General features: G+C 47.3%; 1 protein-coding gene across 1 annotated transcript in view; it reads left to right on the top strand.

Annotated features, from left to right (window-relative positions):
- dhx9 (DEAH (Asp-Glu-Ala-His) box helicase 9) overlaps nt 1-11,404 on the top strand; it is a 39,198-nt gene extending 27,794 nt beyond the window's left edge. Inside the window, exons 23-28 of the mRNA XM_034555532.1 lie at nt 937-1,098; nt 2,084-2,211; nt 2,281-2,510; nt 5,885-6,000; nt 10,522-10,722; nt 10,847-11,404. Coding sequence (XP_034411423.1) covers nt 937-1,098; nt 2,084-2,211; nt 2,281-2,510; nt 5,885-6,000; nt 10,522-10,722; nt 10,847-11,147 — 1,138 coding nt within the window. The 3' untranslated portion in view covers nt 11,148-11,404. The remainder of the gene's footprint in view (nt 1-936; nt 1,099-2,083; nt 2,212-2,280; nt 2,511-5,884; nt 6,001-10,521; nt 10,723-10,846) is intronic.
- The last annotated feature ends 5,781 nt before the right edge of the window (nt 11,405-17,185 follow it).

Here is a 17,185-nt window from a genome sequence, read left to right as displayed (position 1 = left end):
TGTGCACCTCCTCCTCCTCCTCCTTAATAACAGGCTGTAGTAACACCGTGTCCCCTCTAGTGTTGGAGACGCCATGTGCACCACCTCCTCCTCCTCCTTAATAACAGGCTGTAGTAACACCGTGTCCCCTCTAGTGTTGGAGACGCCATGTGCACCTCCTCCTCCTCCTTAATAACAGGCTGTAGTAACACCTTGTCCCCTCTAGTGTTGGAGACGCCATGTGCACCTCCTCCTCCTCCTCCTTAATAACAGGCTGTAGTAACACCGTGTCCCCTCTAGTGTTGGAGACGCCATGTGCACCTCCTCCTCCTCCTTAATAACAGGCTGTAGTAACACCGTGTCCCCTCTAGTGTTGGAGACGCCATGTGCACCTCCTCCTCCTCCTTAATAACAGGCTGTAGTAACACCGTGTCCCCTCTAGTGTTGGAGACGCCATGTGCACCTCCTCCTCCTCCTCCTTAATAACAGGCTGTAGTAACACCTTGTCCCCTCTAGTGTTGGAGACGCCATGTGCACCTCCTCCTCCTCCTCCTTAATAACAGGCTGTAGTAACACCTTGTCCCCTCTAGTGTTGGAGACGCCATGTGCACCTCCTCCTCCTCCTTAATAACAGGCTGTAGTAACACCTTGTCCCCTCTAGTGTTGGAGACGCCATGTGCACCTCCTCCTCCTCCTCCTTAATAACAGGCTGTAGTAACACCTTGTCCCCTCTAGTGTTGGAGACGCCATGTGCACCTCCTCCTCCTCCTCCTTAATAACAGGCTGTAGTAACACCTTGTCCCCTCTAGTGTTGGAGACGCCATGTGCACCTCCTCCTCCTCCTCCTTAATAACAGGCTGTAGTAACACCGTGTCCCCTCTAGTGTTGGAGACGCCATGTGCACCTCCTCCTCCTCCTCCTTAATAACAGGCTGTAGTAACACCTTGTCCCCTCTAGTGTTGGAGACGCCATGTGCACCATCTCCTCCGCCTCCTGCTTCCCGGAGCCCTTCGTCAGCGAGGGCAAGCGGCTCGGTTTCGTACACCGGAACTTCTCCGGCAGCCGCTTCTCCGACCACGTGGCCCTGCTGTCCGTCTTCCAGGCCTGGGACGACGTCAGGTCTGTGGGGGGGCGGGGTCTCCTCTGGGTCCCCTCTGGGTCTCCTCTGGGTCTCCTCTGGGTCCCCTCTGGGTCCCCTCGGGGTCTCCTCTGGGTCTCCTCTGGGTCTCCTCTGGGTCCCCTCGGGGTCCCCTCGGGGTCTCCTCTGGGTCTCCTCTGGGTCTCCTCTGGGTCTCCTCGGGGTCTCCTCTGGGTCTCCTCGGGGTCTCCTCGGGGTCTCCTCTGGGTCCCCTCGGGGTCTCCTCTGGGTCTCCTCGGGGTCTCCTCGGGGTCTCCTCTGGGTCCCCTCGGGGTCTCCTCTGGGTCTCCTCGGGGACCCCTCGGGGTCTCCGGATACTTTCAGTTCACGTTTCTGTCCCGCAGTTCACGTTTGAGCCACATGAGGGAGCCTGGATGTTTTGAGTAAACATGAATCTAATATTGTTTACCTCATTCACTCTTCTCTTGATTTATAGAATTATTATTATTATTTTTGAATAGTTTGAATGATATTAAATATGGTGGGTTTTTTAAATTGTTTAAATGATATTAAATATGGTGGGTTTTTTAAATTGTTTAAATGATATTAAATATGGTGGGTTTTTTAAATTGTTTAAATGATATTAAATATGGTGGGTTTTTTAAATTGTTTAAATGATATTAAATATGGTGGGTTTTTTAAATTGTTTAAATGATATTAAATATGGTGGGTTTTTTAAATTGTTTAAATGATATTAAATATGGTGTTTCTTTAAATAGTTTAAATGATATTAAATATGGTGTTTCTTTAAATTGTTTAAATGATATTAAATATGGTGTTTCTTTAAATTGTTTAAATGATATTAAATATGGTGTTTCTTTAAATTGTTTAAATGATATTAAATATGGTGTTTCTTTAAATTGTTTAAATGATATTAAATATGGTGTTTCTTTAAATTGTTTAAATGATATTAAATATGGTGGGTTTCTCACTGACATTTTGTGGCGGTGCACCGACGGCGCTCAGGATCAACGGCGAGGACGCGGAGATCCGCTTCTGTGACCACAAGCGCCTCAACATGTCCACCCTGAGGATGACCTGGGAGGCCAAAGTCCAGCTCAAGGAGATCCTGGTCAACTCCGGATTCCCCGAAGGTACCTGAACACACCTCAGGGGGCGGCCGTGCCTGGTTTCCGTGAGTCTGAGTCCTCTTGTCCCCCCAGAGTGTCTGGTTACCCAGACCTTCGACGCGGTGGGCCCGGACAACAACCTGGACCTGGTGGTGTCCCTGCTGACCTTCGGCTCCTACCCCAACGTCTGTGTCCACAAGGAGAAGAGGAAGATCCTGACCACCGAGGGGCGCAACGCGCTCATCCACAAGTCCTCCGTCAACTGCCCCTTCAGCAGCCACGACATGACGTACCCCTCCCCCTTCTTCGTCTTCAGCGAGAAGGTGAACACAGAACCTACATAGAACCACGAGAACACCGAATCTACATGGAACCACGAGAACACCGAATCTACATGGAACCACGAGAACACAGAACCTACATAGAACCACGAGAACACCGAATCTACATGGAACCACGAGAACACCGAATCTACATAGAACCACGAGAACACAGAACTTGCATAGAACCACGAGAACATAGAACACCGAATCTACATAGAACCACGAGAACACAGAACTTGCATAGAACCACGAGAACACAGAACCTACATAGAACCACGAGAACATAGAACCACGAGAACACAGAACCTACATAGAACCACGAGAACACCGAATCACGAGAACACCGAACTTGCATAGAACCACGAGAACATAGAACCACGAGAACACCAAATCTACATAGAACCACTAGAACACAGAACTTGCATAGAACCACGAGAACATACAACCACGAGAACACAGAACCTACATAGAACCACGAGAACATACAACCACGAGAACACAGAACCTACATAGAACCACGAGAACACAGAACCTACATAGAACCACGAGAACATAGAACCACGAGAACACAGAACCTACATAGAACCACGAGAACACCGAATCTACATAGAACCACGAGAACACCGAATCTACATAGAACCACGAGAACACCGAATCTACATAGAACCACGAGAACACAGAACCTACATAGAACCACGAGAACATAGAACCACGAGAACACAGAACTTGCATAGAACCACGAGAACATAGAACACCGAATCTACATAGAACCACGAGAACAAAGAACTTGCATAGAACCACGAGAACATACAACCACGAGAACACAGAACCTACATAGAACCACGAGAACATAGAACCAAGAGAACACAGAACCTACATAGAACCACGAGAACATAGAACCACGAGAACACAGAACCTACATAGAACCACGAGAACATCGAATCTACATAGAACCACGAGAACACAGAACCTACATAGAACCACGAGAACACCGAATCTACATAGAACCACGAGAACATAGAACCACGAGAACACAGAACTTGCATAGAACCACGAGAACATAGAACCACGAGAACACCGAATCTACATAGAACAACGAGAACACAGAACCTACATAGAACCACGAGAACACAGAACTTGCATAGAACCACGAGAACATAGAACCACGAGAACACCGAATCTACATAGAACCACGAGAACACAGAACTTGCATAGAACCACGAGAACATAGAACCACGAGAACACAGAACCTACATAGAACCACGAGAACATAGAACCACGAGAACACAGAACCACAAGAACACCGAATCTACATAGAACCACGAGAACACAGAACCTACATAGAACCATGAGAACACAGATCTTGCATAGAACCACGAGAACATAGAACACCGAATCTACATAGAACCACGAGAACACAGAACTTGCATAGAACCACGAGAACATACAACCACGAGAACACAGAACCTACATAGAACCACGAGAACACAGAACCTACATAGAACCACGAGAACATAGAACCACGAGAACACAGAACCTACATAGAACCACGAGAACATAGAACCACGAGAACACAGAACCTACATAGAACCACGAGAACACCGAATCTACATAGAACCACGAGAACACAGAACTTGCATAGAACCACGAGAACATACAACCACGAGAACACAGAACCTACATAGAACCACGAGAACACAGAACCTACATAGAACCACGAGAACATAGAACCACGAGAACACAGAACCTACATAGAACCACGAGAACATAGAACCACGAGAACACAGAACCTACATAGAACCACGAGAACACCGAATCTACATAGAACCACGAGAACACAGAACTTGCATAGAACCACGAGAACATAGAACCACGAGAACACCGAATCTACATAGAACCACGAGAACACAGAACCTACATAGAACCACGAGAACATAGAATCACAAGAACACAGAACCTACATAGAACCACGAGAACATAGAACCACGAGAACACCGAATCTACATAGAACCACGAGAACACCAAATCTACATAGAACCACGAGAACACAGAACCTACATAGAACCACGAGAACATAGAACCACAAGAACACAGAACCTACATAGAACCACGAGAACACAGAACCTACATAGAACCACGAGAACATAGAACCACAAAGACTTCAGGTCTGTAGTTGTTGACTTCAGGTCTGTGGTTGTTGACTTCAGGTCTGCAGTTGTTGACTTCAGGTCTGTAGTTGTTTACTTCAGGTCTGTAGTTGTTGACTTCAGGTCTGTGGTTGTTGACTTCAGGTCTGTGGTTGACTTCAGGTCTGTAGTTGACTTCAGGTCTGCGGTTATTGACTTCAGGTCTGTGGTTGTTGACTTCAGGTCTGTAGTCGTTGACTTCAGGTCTGTAGTTGTTGACTTCAGGTCTGTAGTTATTGACTTCAGGTCTGTAGTTATTGACTTCAGGTCTGTAGTTGTTGACTTCAGGTCTGTAGTTGTTGACTTCAGGTCTGTAGTTATTGACTTCAGGTCTGTAGTTGTTGACTTCAGGTCTGGTTATTGACTTCAGGTCTGTAGTTGTTGACTTCAGGTCTGTGGTTGTTGACTTCAGGTCTGTGGTTATTGACTTCAGGTCTGTAGTTGTTGACTTCAGGTCTGTAGTTGTTTACTTCAGGTCTGTAGTTGTTGACTTCAGGTCTGTAGTTATTGACTTCAGGTCTGTAGTTGTTGACTTCAGGCCTGTAGTTGTTGACTTCAGGTCTGTGGTTATTGACTTCAGGTCTGTAGTTATTGACTTCAGGTCTGTGGTTGTTGACTTCAGGTCTGTAGTTATTGACTTCAGGTCTGTAGTTTTTGACTTCAGGTCTGTAGTTGTTGACTTCAGGTCTGTGGTTGTTGACTTCAGGTCTGTGGTTATTGACTTCAGGTCTGTAGTTGTTGACTTCAGGTCTGTAGTTGTTTACTTCAGGTCTGTAGTTGTTGACTTCAGGTCTGTAGTTATTGACTTCAGGTCTGTAGTTGTTGACTTCAGGCCTGTAGTTGTTGACTTCAGGTCTGTGGTTATTGACTTCAGGTCTGTGGTTGTTGACTTCAGGTCTGTAGTTGTTGACTTCAGGTCTGTAGTTGTTGACTTCAGGTCTGTAGTTGTTGACTTCAGGTCTGTAGTTGTTGACTTCAGGTCTGTAGTTGTTGACTTCAGGTCTGTAGTTGTTGACTTCAGTTGGGTCCAGAGTGGGTTTCTTCAGTAGAGGGTTGACTCCGCCTCCTTCAGAGAGTTAGGGAAACAGCCGGTAGAGGGAGGTGTTAATAAGATGGTGAGAAAGGGAAGAGAACACAGAACCTACTGCATTGATCTATAAGAGACGTAACGAGTGTGTTCTGTCTCAGATCAGAACCCGAGCCGTCTCGGCCAAAGGGATGACGCTCGTCAGTCCGCTGCAGCTGCTGCTGTTCGCCTGCAAGAAGATCAGCTCCAACGGGGACGTGGTGGAGCTGGACGACTGGTGAGGGGGAGGGCTGACGTAGAGATGACGTAGAGCTGACGTAGAGATGACGTAGAGATGACGTAGAGATGACGTAGAGCCATAGTCTGACATAGAGCTGACGTAGAGCCATAGTCTGACATAGAGATGACGTAGAGCCACAGTCTGACATAGAGCTGACGTAGAGCTACAGTCTGACATAGAGATGACGTAGAGCCATAGTCTGACATAGAGATGACGTAGAGCCATAGTCTGACGTAGAGCCATAGTCTGACATAGAGCTGACGTAGAGCAACAGTCTGACGTAGAGCCATAGTCTGACATAGAGCTGACGTAGAGCTACAGTCTGACATAGAGATGACGTAGAGCCATAGTCTGACATAGAGATGACGTAGAGCCATAGTCTGACATAGAGATGACGTAGAGCCACAGTCTGACATAGAGCTGACGTAGAGCCATAGTCTGACATAGAGATGACGTAGAGCTAGTCTGACATAGAGATGACGTAGAGCCACAGTCTGACATAGAGCTGACGTAGAGCCACAGTCTGACATAGAGATGACGTAGAGCCACAGTCTGACATAGAGATGACGTAGAGCCACAGTCTGACATAGAGCTGACGTAGAGCCACAGTCTGACATAGAGATGACGTAGAGCCACAGTCTGACATAGAGCTGACGTAGAGCCACAGTCTGACATAGAGCTGACGTAGAGCCACAGTCTGACATAGAGCTGACGTAGAGCCACAGTCTGACGTAGAGCCATAGTCTGACATAGAGCTGACGTAGAGCCACAGTCTGACGTAGAGCTGACGTAGAGCCATAGTCTGACATAGAGCTGACGTAGAGCCATAGTCTGACATAGAGCTGACGTAGAGCCATAGTCTGACATAGAGCTGACGTAGAGCCATAGTCTGACATAGAGCTGACGTAGAGCCATAGTCTGACATAGAGATGACGTAGAGCCACAGTCTGACATAGAGCTGACGTAGAGCCATAGTCTGACATAGAGATGACATAGAGCCACAGTCTGACATAGAGCTGACGTAGAGCCATAGTCTGACATAGAGATGACGTAGAGCCACAGTCTGACATAGAGATGACGTAGAGCCACAGTCTGACGTAGAGATGACGTAGAGCCACAGTCTGACGTAGAGCCACAGTCTGACGTAGAGCCATAGTCTGACGTAGAGATGACGTAGAGCCACAGTCTGACATAGAGCTGACGTAGAGCCACAGTCTGACATAGAGATGACGTAGAGCCATAGTCTGACATAGAGCTGACGTAGAGCCACAGTCTGACATAGAGCTGACGTAGAGCCACAGTCTGACATAGAGATGACGTAGAGCCATAGTCTGACATAGAGATGACGTAGAGCCACAGTCTGACATAGAGATGACGTAGAGCCACAGTCTGACGTAGAGATGACGTAGAGCCAGTCTGACGTAGAGATGACGTAGAGCCATAGTCTGACGTAGAGATGACGTAGAGCCACAGTCTGACGTAGAGATGACGTAGAGCCAGTCTGACGTAGAGATGACGTAGAGCCATAGTCTGACATAGAGATGACGTAGAGCCACAGTCTGACATAGAGCTGACGTAGAGCCATAGTCTGACATAGAGATGACATAGAGCCACAGTCTGACATAGAGCTGACGTAGAGCCATAGTCTGACATAGAGATGACGTAGAGCCACAGTCTGACATAGAGATGACGTAGAGCCACAGTCTGACGTAGAGATGACGTAGAGCCACAGTCTGACATAGAGCTGACGTAGAGCCACAGTCTGACATAGAGCTGACGTAGAGCCACAGTCTGACGTAGAGCTGACGTAGAGCCACAGTCTGACATAGAGCTGACGTAGAGCCACAGTCTGACGTAGAGCCACAGTCTGACGTAGAGCCATAGTCTGACGTAGAGATGACGTAGAGCCACAGTCTGACATAGAGATGACGTAGAGCCACAGTCTGACATAGAGATGACGTAGAGCCACAGTCTGACGTAGAGATGACGTAGAGCCACAGTCTGACATAGAGCTGACGTAGAGCCACAGTCTGACATAGAGCTGACGTAGAGCCACAGTCTGACGTAGAGCTGACGTAGAGCCACAGTCTGACATAGAGCTGACGTAGAGCCACAGTCTGACGTAGAGCCACAGTCTGACGTAGAGCCATAGTCTGACGTAGAGATGACGTAGAGCCACAGTCTGACATAGAGCTGACGTAGAGCCACAGTCTGACGTAGAGCCACAGTCTGACGTAGAGCCATAGTCTGACGTAGAGATGACGTAGAGCCACAGTCTGACATAGAGATGACGTAGAGCCACAGTCTGACATAGAGATGACGTAGAGCCATAGTCTGACATAGAGATGACGTAGAGCCACAGTCTGACGTAGAGCTGACGTAGAGCCACAGTCTGACATAGAGCTGACGTAGAGCCACAGTCTGACGTAGAGCCACAGTCTGACGTAGAGCCATAGTCTGACGTAGAGATGACGTAGAGCCACAGTCTGACATAGAGCTGACGTAGAGCCACAGTCTGACGTAGAGATGACGTAGAGCCATAGTCTGACGTAGAGCTGACGTAGAGCCACAGTCTGACATAGAGATGACGTAGAGCCATAGTCTGACGTAGAGCTGACGTAGAGCCATAGTCTGACGTAGAGCTGACGTAGAGCCACAGTCTGACGTAGAGCTGACGTAGAGCCACAGTCTGACATAGAGATGACGTAGAGCCACAGTCTGACGTAGAGATGACGTAGAGCCATAGTCTGACGTAGAGATGACGTAGAGCCATAGTCTGACATAGAGATGACGTAGAGCCACAGTCTGACGTAGAGATGACGTAGAGCCACAGTCTGACGTAGAGATGACGTAGAGCCATAGTCTGACATAGAGATGACGTAGAGCCACAGTCTGACGTAGAGCTGACGTAGAGCCACAGTCTGACATAGAGATGACGTAGAGCCACAGTCTGACGTAGAGCTGACGTAGAGCCACAGTCTGACGTAGAGCTGACGTAGAGCCACAGTCTGACATAGAGATGACGTAGAGCCATAGTCTGACATAGAGATGACGTAGAGCCACAGTCTGACGTAGAGATGACGTAGAGCCATAGTCTGACATAGAGATGACGTAGAGCCATAGTCTGACATAGAGCTGACGTAGAGCCACAGTCTGACGTAGAGATGACGTAGAGCCAGTCTGACGTAGAGATGACGTAGAGCCATAGTCTGACGTAGAGATGACGTAGAGCCACAGTCTGACGTAGAGATGACGTAGAGCCACAGTCTGACATAGAGATGACGTAGAGCCATAGTCTGACGTAGAGCTGACGTAGAGCCATAGTCTGACGTAGAGCTGACGTAGAGCCATAGTCTGACATAGAGATGACGTAGAGCCACAGTCTGACGTAGAGCTGACGTAGAGCCACAGTCTGACATAGAGATGACGTAGAGCCACAGTCTGACATAGAGATGACGTAGAGCCACAGTCTGACATAGAGATGACGTAGAGCCATAGTCTGACGTAGAGCTGACGTAGAGCCACAGTCTGACGTAGAGATGACGTAGAGCCACAGTCTGACGTAGAGATGACGTAGAGCCATAGTCTGACGTAGAGATGACGTAGAGCCACAGTCTGACGTAGAGATGACGTAGAGCCAGTCTGACGTAGAGATGACGTAGAGCCACAGTCTGACGTAGAGCCAGTCTGACGTAGAGATGACGTAGAGCCAGTCTGACGTAGAGATGACGTAGAGCCACAGTCTGACATAGAGATGACGTAGAGCCAGTCTGACGTAGAGCTGACGTAGAGCCATAGTCTGACATAGAGATGACGTAGACCTGCAGTCTGACGTAGAGATGACGTAGAGCCACAGTCTGACGTAGAGCTGACGTAGAGCCACAGTCTGACATAGAGATGACGTAGAGCCACAGTCTGACATAGAGATGACGTAGAGCCACAGTCTGACATAGAGATGACGTAGAGCCACAGTCTGACATAGAGATGACGTAGAGCCACAGTCTGACATAGAGCTGACGTAGAGCCACAGTCTGACATAGAGCTGACGTAGAGCCACAGTCTGACATAGAGATGACGTAGAGCCACAGTCTGACATAGAGCTGACGTAGAGCCACAGTCTGACATAGAGATGACGTAGAGCCACAGTCTGACATAGAGATGACGTAGAGCCACAGTCTGACATAGAGATGACGTAGAGCCACAGTCTGACATAGAGATGACGTAGAGCCATAGTCTGACGTAGAGCCACAGTCTGACGTAGAGATGACGTAGAGCCAGTCTGACGTAGAGCTGACGTAGAGCCATAGTCTGACATAGAGATGACGTAGACCTGCAGTCTGACGTAGAGATGACGTAGAGCCACAGTCTGACGTAGAGCTGACGTAGAGCCACAGTCTGACGTAGAGCCATAGTCTGACGTAGAGCCACAGTCTGACGTAGAGATGACGTAGACCTGCAGGCTGACATAGAGCTGCAGTCCACAGGAAGTGAGTGGTGACCTTTCAATAATGTGCGCAGGATCAAACTGAGGATTCCTCACGAAGTGGCAGGCGGCATCGCTGCCCTGCGCGCCGGACTGGAGGCTCTGGTGGTACAGGTCACCAAAGACCCAGAATACATCAGACAGATGGACCAGAAGAACCAGCGACTGCTGAACCTCATCAGACTCACATCCAGACCTTCAGCTGCTGGACTCAACATGATGGCCAGCAGCCAGAGGTACACACACACACACACACACACACACACACACACACACACACACACACACACACACACACACACACACACACACGAAAATGAATCTGTTCCAGTCTGACGATGATTCTTCTTCTCTGCACAGGATGGGAGACGGTCCTCGACCTCCAAAGATGGCACGCTTTGACGGAGGAGGCTATAGAGGAGGAGGAGGGGGAGGCGGCTACAGGGGAGGGGGAGGAGGCGGCTACAGAGGAGGAGGATATGGAGGAGGGGGAGGCAGCTACAGAGGAGGAGGAGGAGGAGGAGGAGGAGGGTACAGGGGAGGAGGGGGATATGGAGGAGGAGGGTACAGGGGAGGAGGGGGATATGGAGGAGGAGGGTACAGGGGAGGAGGGGGATATGGAGGAGGAGGGTACAGGGGAGGAGGGGGAGGAGGTTATTAACATGCAGGAGGAGGTGATAGAAGAGGAGCAGCAGGAGTTCTTAAGCGGTTCGTCACTGAGCTCCAGAAACGATGAAAAGAATCAATCTGATTTCTTTTAGTTTAGTGGCAGCACAGATGTTGTTGTTGTTGTTGTTGTTGTTGTTGTTGTTGTTAAACAGCTTGTGATCATGTCACTGAGCATGATGATGAAACATGTAAGAAACATTTTTTTGTTCCCAATAAACTCTTCAGTTCACAAACTGAATTATTATTTTATTTAAGATGTCAAATCCATCCAGAACACACCACAGTACTTGAACACACCACAGTGCCTGAACACACCACAGCGCCTGAACACACCACAGCGCCTGAACACAGCACAGCGCCTGAACACACCACAGTACCTGAACACACCACAGTGCCTGAACACACCACAGTGCCTGAACACACCACAGTGCCTGAACACACCACAGTACCTGAACACACCACAGTGCCTGAACACACCACAGTACCTGAACCACAGCGCCTGAACACACCACAGCGCCTGAACACACCACAGTGCCTGAACACACCACAGCGCCTGAACTGTACACACCAGTGCCTGAACACACCACAGTACCTGAACACAGCACAGCGCCTGAACACACCACAGCGCCTGAACTGTACACACCACAGTACCTGAACACACCACAGTACCTGAACAATTCAATTCAGTTTATTTTGTATAGCCCAATATCACAAATCACAAACTCCCCTCAGAGAGCTTTACAATCTGTACACATACGACATCCCTGACCTTTGACCTCACATCGGATCAGGAAAAACTCCCCAAAAATAACCTTTGACAGGGAAAAAAGGGAAGAAACCTTCAGGAGAGCAACAGAGGAGGATCCCTCTCCCCGGATGGACAGAAGAATAGATGTCATGTGACCAGATGAACAGAGTTACAGAGTTACATAAACACATTACATGAATATGACAATGTATGAATGGAACTCCAATCCATGAAACAGAAGGAGGTAGAGAGGAGGGGGCGGGGCATCAGCAGGGCCAATGGGAGGCCGGTTCACCAGCATCAGACACCTCCAGGTCCAATGGACCCTATGAGACGTGAAGTCACAACGACTCCGGGGAGGAAGCAGAGTTAATAAGGAGAGGATCCGGTTCGGGAGTCTCGGGATCGCCTCTCTGCTGTTCGCGGATGATGTGGTCCTGTTTGCCTCCTCGGACCGTGACCTCCAGCATTCACTGGGGCGTTTTGCAGCCGAGTGCGAAGCGGCAGGGATGAGAGTTAGCACCTCCAGATCTGAGGCCATGGTGCTCTGCCGGAAACCGGCGGATTGCTCCCTCCAGGTGGGGGCAAACTGCCTCCCCCAAGCGAAGGAGTTCAAGTATCTCGGGGTCTTGTTCACGAGTGAGGGTAAGGTGGAGCGGGAGACCGACAGGCGGATCGGTGCGGCTGCAGCAGTAAAACAGGCACTGTACCGGTCCGTCTTAGTGAAGAGGGAGCTGAGCCGGAAGGCAAAGCTCTCCATTTACTGGTCGGTCTACGTTCCAACCCTCACCTATGGTCACGAACTCTGGGTCGTGACCGAAAGAACGAGATCTCGGATACAAGCGGCCGAAATGAGCTTCCTCCGTAGGGTGGCCGGGCTCAGCCTTAGAGATAGGGTAAGGAGCTCGGACATCAGGGGGGAGCTCGGAGTCGAGTCGCTGCTCCTTCGTGTCCAAAGGAGTCAGCTGAGGTGGTTCATCTAGTCAGGATGCCTCCTGGACGCCTCCCATTAGAGGTTTTCCGGGCACGTCCAACTGGTAGGAGGCCCCGGGGAAGACCGAGGACACGCTGGAGGGATTATATCTCCCGGCTGGCCTTGGAACGCCTCGGGATCCCCCAGAATGAGCTGGAAAGTGTTGCTGGTGAGAGGGAAGCCTGGGTCGGCCTGCTGAACCTGCTGCCACCGCGACCCGACCCCGGATAAGAGCTGTTCATGGATGGATGGATTATTTAATTCAATTGTAATTATTTAATAAACTAAAATATAATATACAACTTAAATACAATACAATTAAAAGGAATGGCAGAATTATTATTATAGATTATAATAATATTTAAATGGATGTAAGATAACTTAAATGTTGTAGTTCAATAATCTGGTGCTAGCTTTGTAACGGGTGGTGGGAAGGACCCAGAAGCAATATGGAGACGGTATGGAGCATACATGGAGAACAGCTACAGGACACATCGACATGGGCTATGTACTGGTCTTGTTAGACCTTAGTGCTGATAAAGGACTCATCTCTGTACTGGTCTTGTTAGACCTTAGTGCTGATAAAGGACTCATCTCTGTACTGGTCTTGTTAGACCTTAGTGCTGATAAAGGACTCATTTCTGTACTGGTCTTGTTAGACCTTAGTGCTGATAAAGGACTCATCTCTGTACTGGTCTTGTTAGACCTTAGTGCTGATAAAGGACTCATCTCTGTACTGGTCTTGTTAGACCTTAGTGCTGATAAAGGACTCATCTCTGTACTGGTCTTGTTAGACCTTAGTGATGATAAAGGACTCATCTCTGTACTGGTCTTGTTAGACCTTAGTGCTGATAAAGGACTCATTTCTGTACTGGTCTTGTTAGACCTTAGTGCTGATAAAGGACTCATCTCTGTACTGGTCTTGTTAGACCTTAGTGCTGATAAAGGACTCATCTCTGTACTGGTCTTGTTAGACCTTAGTGCTGATAAAGGACTCATCTCTGTACTGGTCTTGTTAGACCTTAGTGCTGATAAAGGACTCATTTATGTACTGGTCTTGTTAGACCTTAGTGCTGATAAAGGACTCATCTCTGTACTGGTCTTGTTAGACCTTAGTGCTGATAAAGGACTCATCTCTGTACTGGTCTTGTTAGACCTTAGTGCTGATAAAGGACTCATCTCTGTACTGGTCTTGTTAGACCTTAGTGCTGATAAAGGACTCATCTCTGTACTGGTCTTGTTAGACCTTAGTGCTGATAAAGGACTCATTTCTGTACTGGTCTTGTTAGACCTTAGTGCTGATAAAGGACTCATCTCTGTACTGGTCTTGTTAGACCTTAGTGCTGATAAAGGACTCATCTCTGTACTGGTCTTGTTAGACCTTAGTGCTGATAAAGGACTCATCTCTGTACTGGTCTTGTTAGACCTTAGTGCTGATAAAGGACTCATCTCTGTACTGGTCTTGTTAGACCTTAGTGCTGATAAAGGACTCATCTCTGTACTGGTCTTGTTAGACCTTAGTGCTGATAAAGGACTCATCTCTGTACTGGTCTTGTTAGACCTTAGTGCTGATAAAGGACTCATCTCTGTACTGGTCTTGTTAGACCTTAGTGCTGATAAAGGACTCATCTTCTGTACTGGTCTTGTTAGACCTTAGTGCTGATAAAGGACTCATCTCTGTACTGGTCTTGTTAGACCTTAGTGCTGATAAAGGACTCATCTCTGTACTGGTCTTGTTAGACCTTAGTGCTGATAAAGGACTCATCTCTGTACTGGTCTTGTTAGACCTTAGTGCTGATAAAGGACTCATCTCTGTACTGGTCTTGTTAGACCTTAGTGCTGATAAAGGACTCATCTCTGTACTGGTCTTGTTAGACCTTAGTGCTGATAAAGGACTCATCTCTGTACTGGTCTTGTTAGACCTTAGTGCTGATAAAGGACTCATCTCTGTACTGGTCTTGTTAGACCTTAGTGCTGATAAAGGACTCATCTCTGTACTGGTCTTGTTAGACCTTAGTGCTGATAAAGGACTCATCTCTGTACTGGTCTTGTTAGACCTTAGTGCTGATAAAGGACTCATCTCTGTACTGGTCTTGTTAGACCTTAGTGCTGATAAAGGACTCATCTCTGTACTGGTCTTGTTAGACCTTAGTGCTGATAAAGGACTCATCTCTGTACTGGTCTTGTTAGACCTTAGTGCTGATAAAGGACTCATCTCTGTACTGGTCTTGTTAGACCTTAGTGCTGATAAAGGACTCATCTCTGTACTGGTCTTGTTAGACCTTAGTGCTGATAAAGGACTCATCTCTGTACTGGTCTTGTTAGACCTTAGTGCTGATAAAGGACTCATCTCTGTACTGGTCTTGTTAGACCTTAGTGCTGATAAAGGACTCATCTCTGTACTGGTCTTGTTAGACCTTAGTGCTGATAAAGGACTCATCTCTGTACTGGTCTTGTTAGACCTTAGTGCTGATAAAGGACTCATTTCTGTACTGGTCTTGTTAGACCTTAGTGCTGATAAAGGACTCATCTCTGTACTGGTCTTGTTAGACCTTAGTGCTGATAAAGGACTCATCTCTGTACTGGTCTTGTTAGACCTTAGTGCTGATAAAGGACTCATCTCTGTACTGGTCTTGTTAGACCTTAGTGCTGATAAAGGACTCATCTCTGTACTGGTCTTGTTAGACCTTAGTGCTGATAAAGGACTCATTTCTGTACTGGTCTTGTTAGACCTTAGTGCTGATAAAGGACTCATCTCTGTACTGGTCTTGTTAGACCTTAGTGCTGATAAAGGACTCATCTCTGTACTGGTCTTGTTAGACCTTAGTGCTGATAAAGGACTCATCTCTGTACTGGTCTTGTTAGACCTTAGTGCTGATAAAGGACTCATCTCTGTACTGGTCTTGTTAGACCTTAGTGCTGATAAAGGACTCATCTCTGTACTGGTCTTGTTAGACCTTAGTGCTGATAAAGGACTCATCTCTGTACCGGTCTTGTTAGACCTTAGTGCTGATAAAGGACTCATCTCTGTACCGGTCTTGTTAGACCTTAGTGCTGATAAAGGACTCATCTCTGTACCGGTCTTGTTAGACCTTAGTGCTGATAAAGGACTCATCTCTGTACTGGTCTTGTTAGACCTTAGTGCTGATAAAGGACTCATTTCTGTACTGGTCTTGTTAGACCTTAGTGCTGATAAAGGACTCATCTCTGTACTGGTCTTGTTAGACCTTAGTGCTGATAAAGGACTCATCTCTGTACTGGTCTTGTTAGACCTTAGTGCTGATAAAGGACTCATTTCTGTACTGGTCTTGTTAGACCTTAGTGCTGATAAAGGACTCATCTCTGTACTGGTCTTGTTAGACCTTAGTGCTGATAAAGGACTCATCTCCGTACTGGTCTTGTTAGACCTTAGTGCTGATAAAGGACTCATCTCTGTACTGGTCTTGTTAGACCTTAGTGCTGATAAAGGACTCATCTCTGTACTGGTCTTGTTAGACCTTAGTGCTGATAAAGGACTCATCTCTGTACTGGTCTTGTTAGACCTTAGTGCTGATAAAGGACTCATCTCCGTACTGGTCTTGTTAGACCTTAGTGCTGCGTTCGACACCATTGATCATGACATCCTATTACAGAGACTGGATCAGTCGATTGGCATTTCAGGTACCGCACTAAGTTGGTTTAAATCCTATTTATCAGATCGATCTCAGTTTGTATTTGTAAACGATGAAGCCTCAATGACCACCAACGTTAATCACGGAGTTCCACAAGGTTCTGTGCTTGGACCAATTTTATTTACCTTATATATGCTTCCTTTGGGCAATATTATCAGGAAACACTCCATAAACTTTAATTGCTATGCAGACGATACTCAATTATATCTATCGATCAAACCAGAGGAGACCAACCAGCTCGCTAAAATTCAAGAATGTCTTAAAGACATAAAAACATGGATGACCTGCAACTTCCTGATGTTAAACTCAGACAAAACTGAAGTTATTTTACTGGCCCTGAACACCTCAGAGATCAATGATCTGGTGATGTGGTTTCTGTAGATGGCATTGCCCTGGCATCCAACACCACTGTAAAGAATCTCTAGTTATCTTTGACCCAGACCTTCATCTGGTCACATGACATCTAGTGTTCATCTGACATCTAGTGTTCATCTGGTCACATGACATCTAGTATTCATCTGGTCACATGACATCTATTGTTCATCTGGTCACATGACATCTAGTGTTCATCTGGTCACATGACATCTAGTGTTCATCTTGTCACATGACATCTAGTGTTCATCTGGTCACATGACATA

This window comes from Cyclopterus lumpus, chromosome 17 (assembly GCF_009769545.1).
Source record: "Cyclopterus lumpus isolate fCycLum1 chromosome 17, fCycLum1.pri, whole genome shotgun sequence".
In the NCBI taxonomy this organism is placed as follows: Eukaryota; Metazoa; Chordata; class Actinopteri; order Perciformes; family Cyclopteridae; genus Cyclopterus; species Cyclopterus lumpus.
Note: the sequence above shows the minus strand (reverse complement) of the source record. Positions and strands in the feature narration are given on the sequence as shown.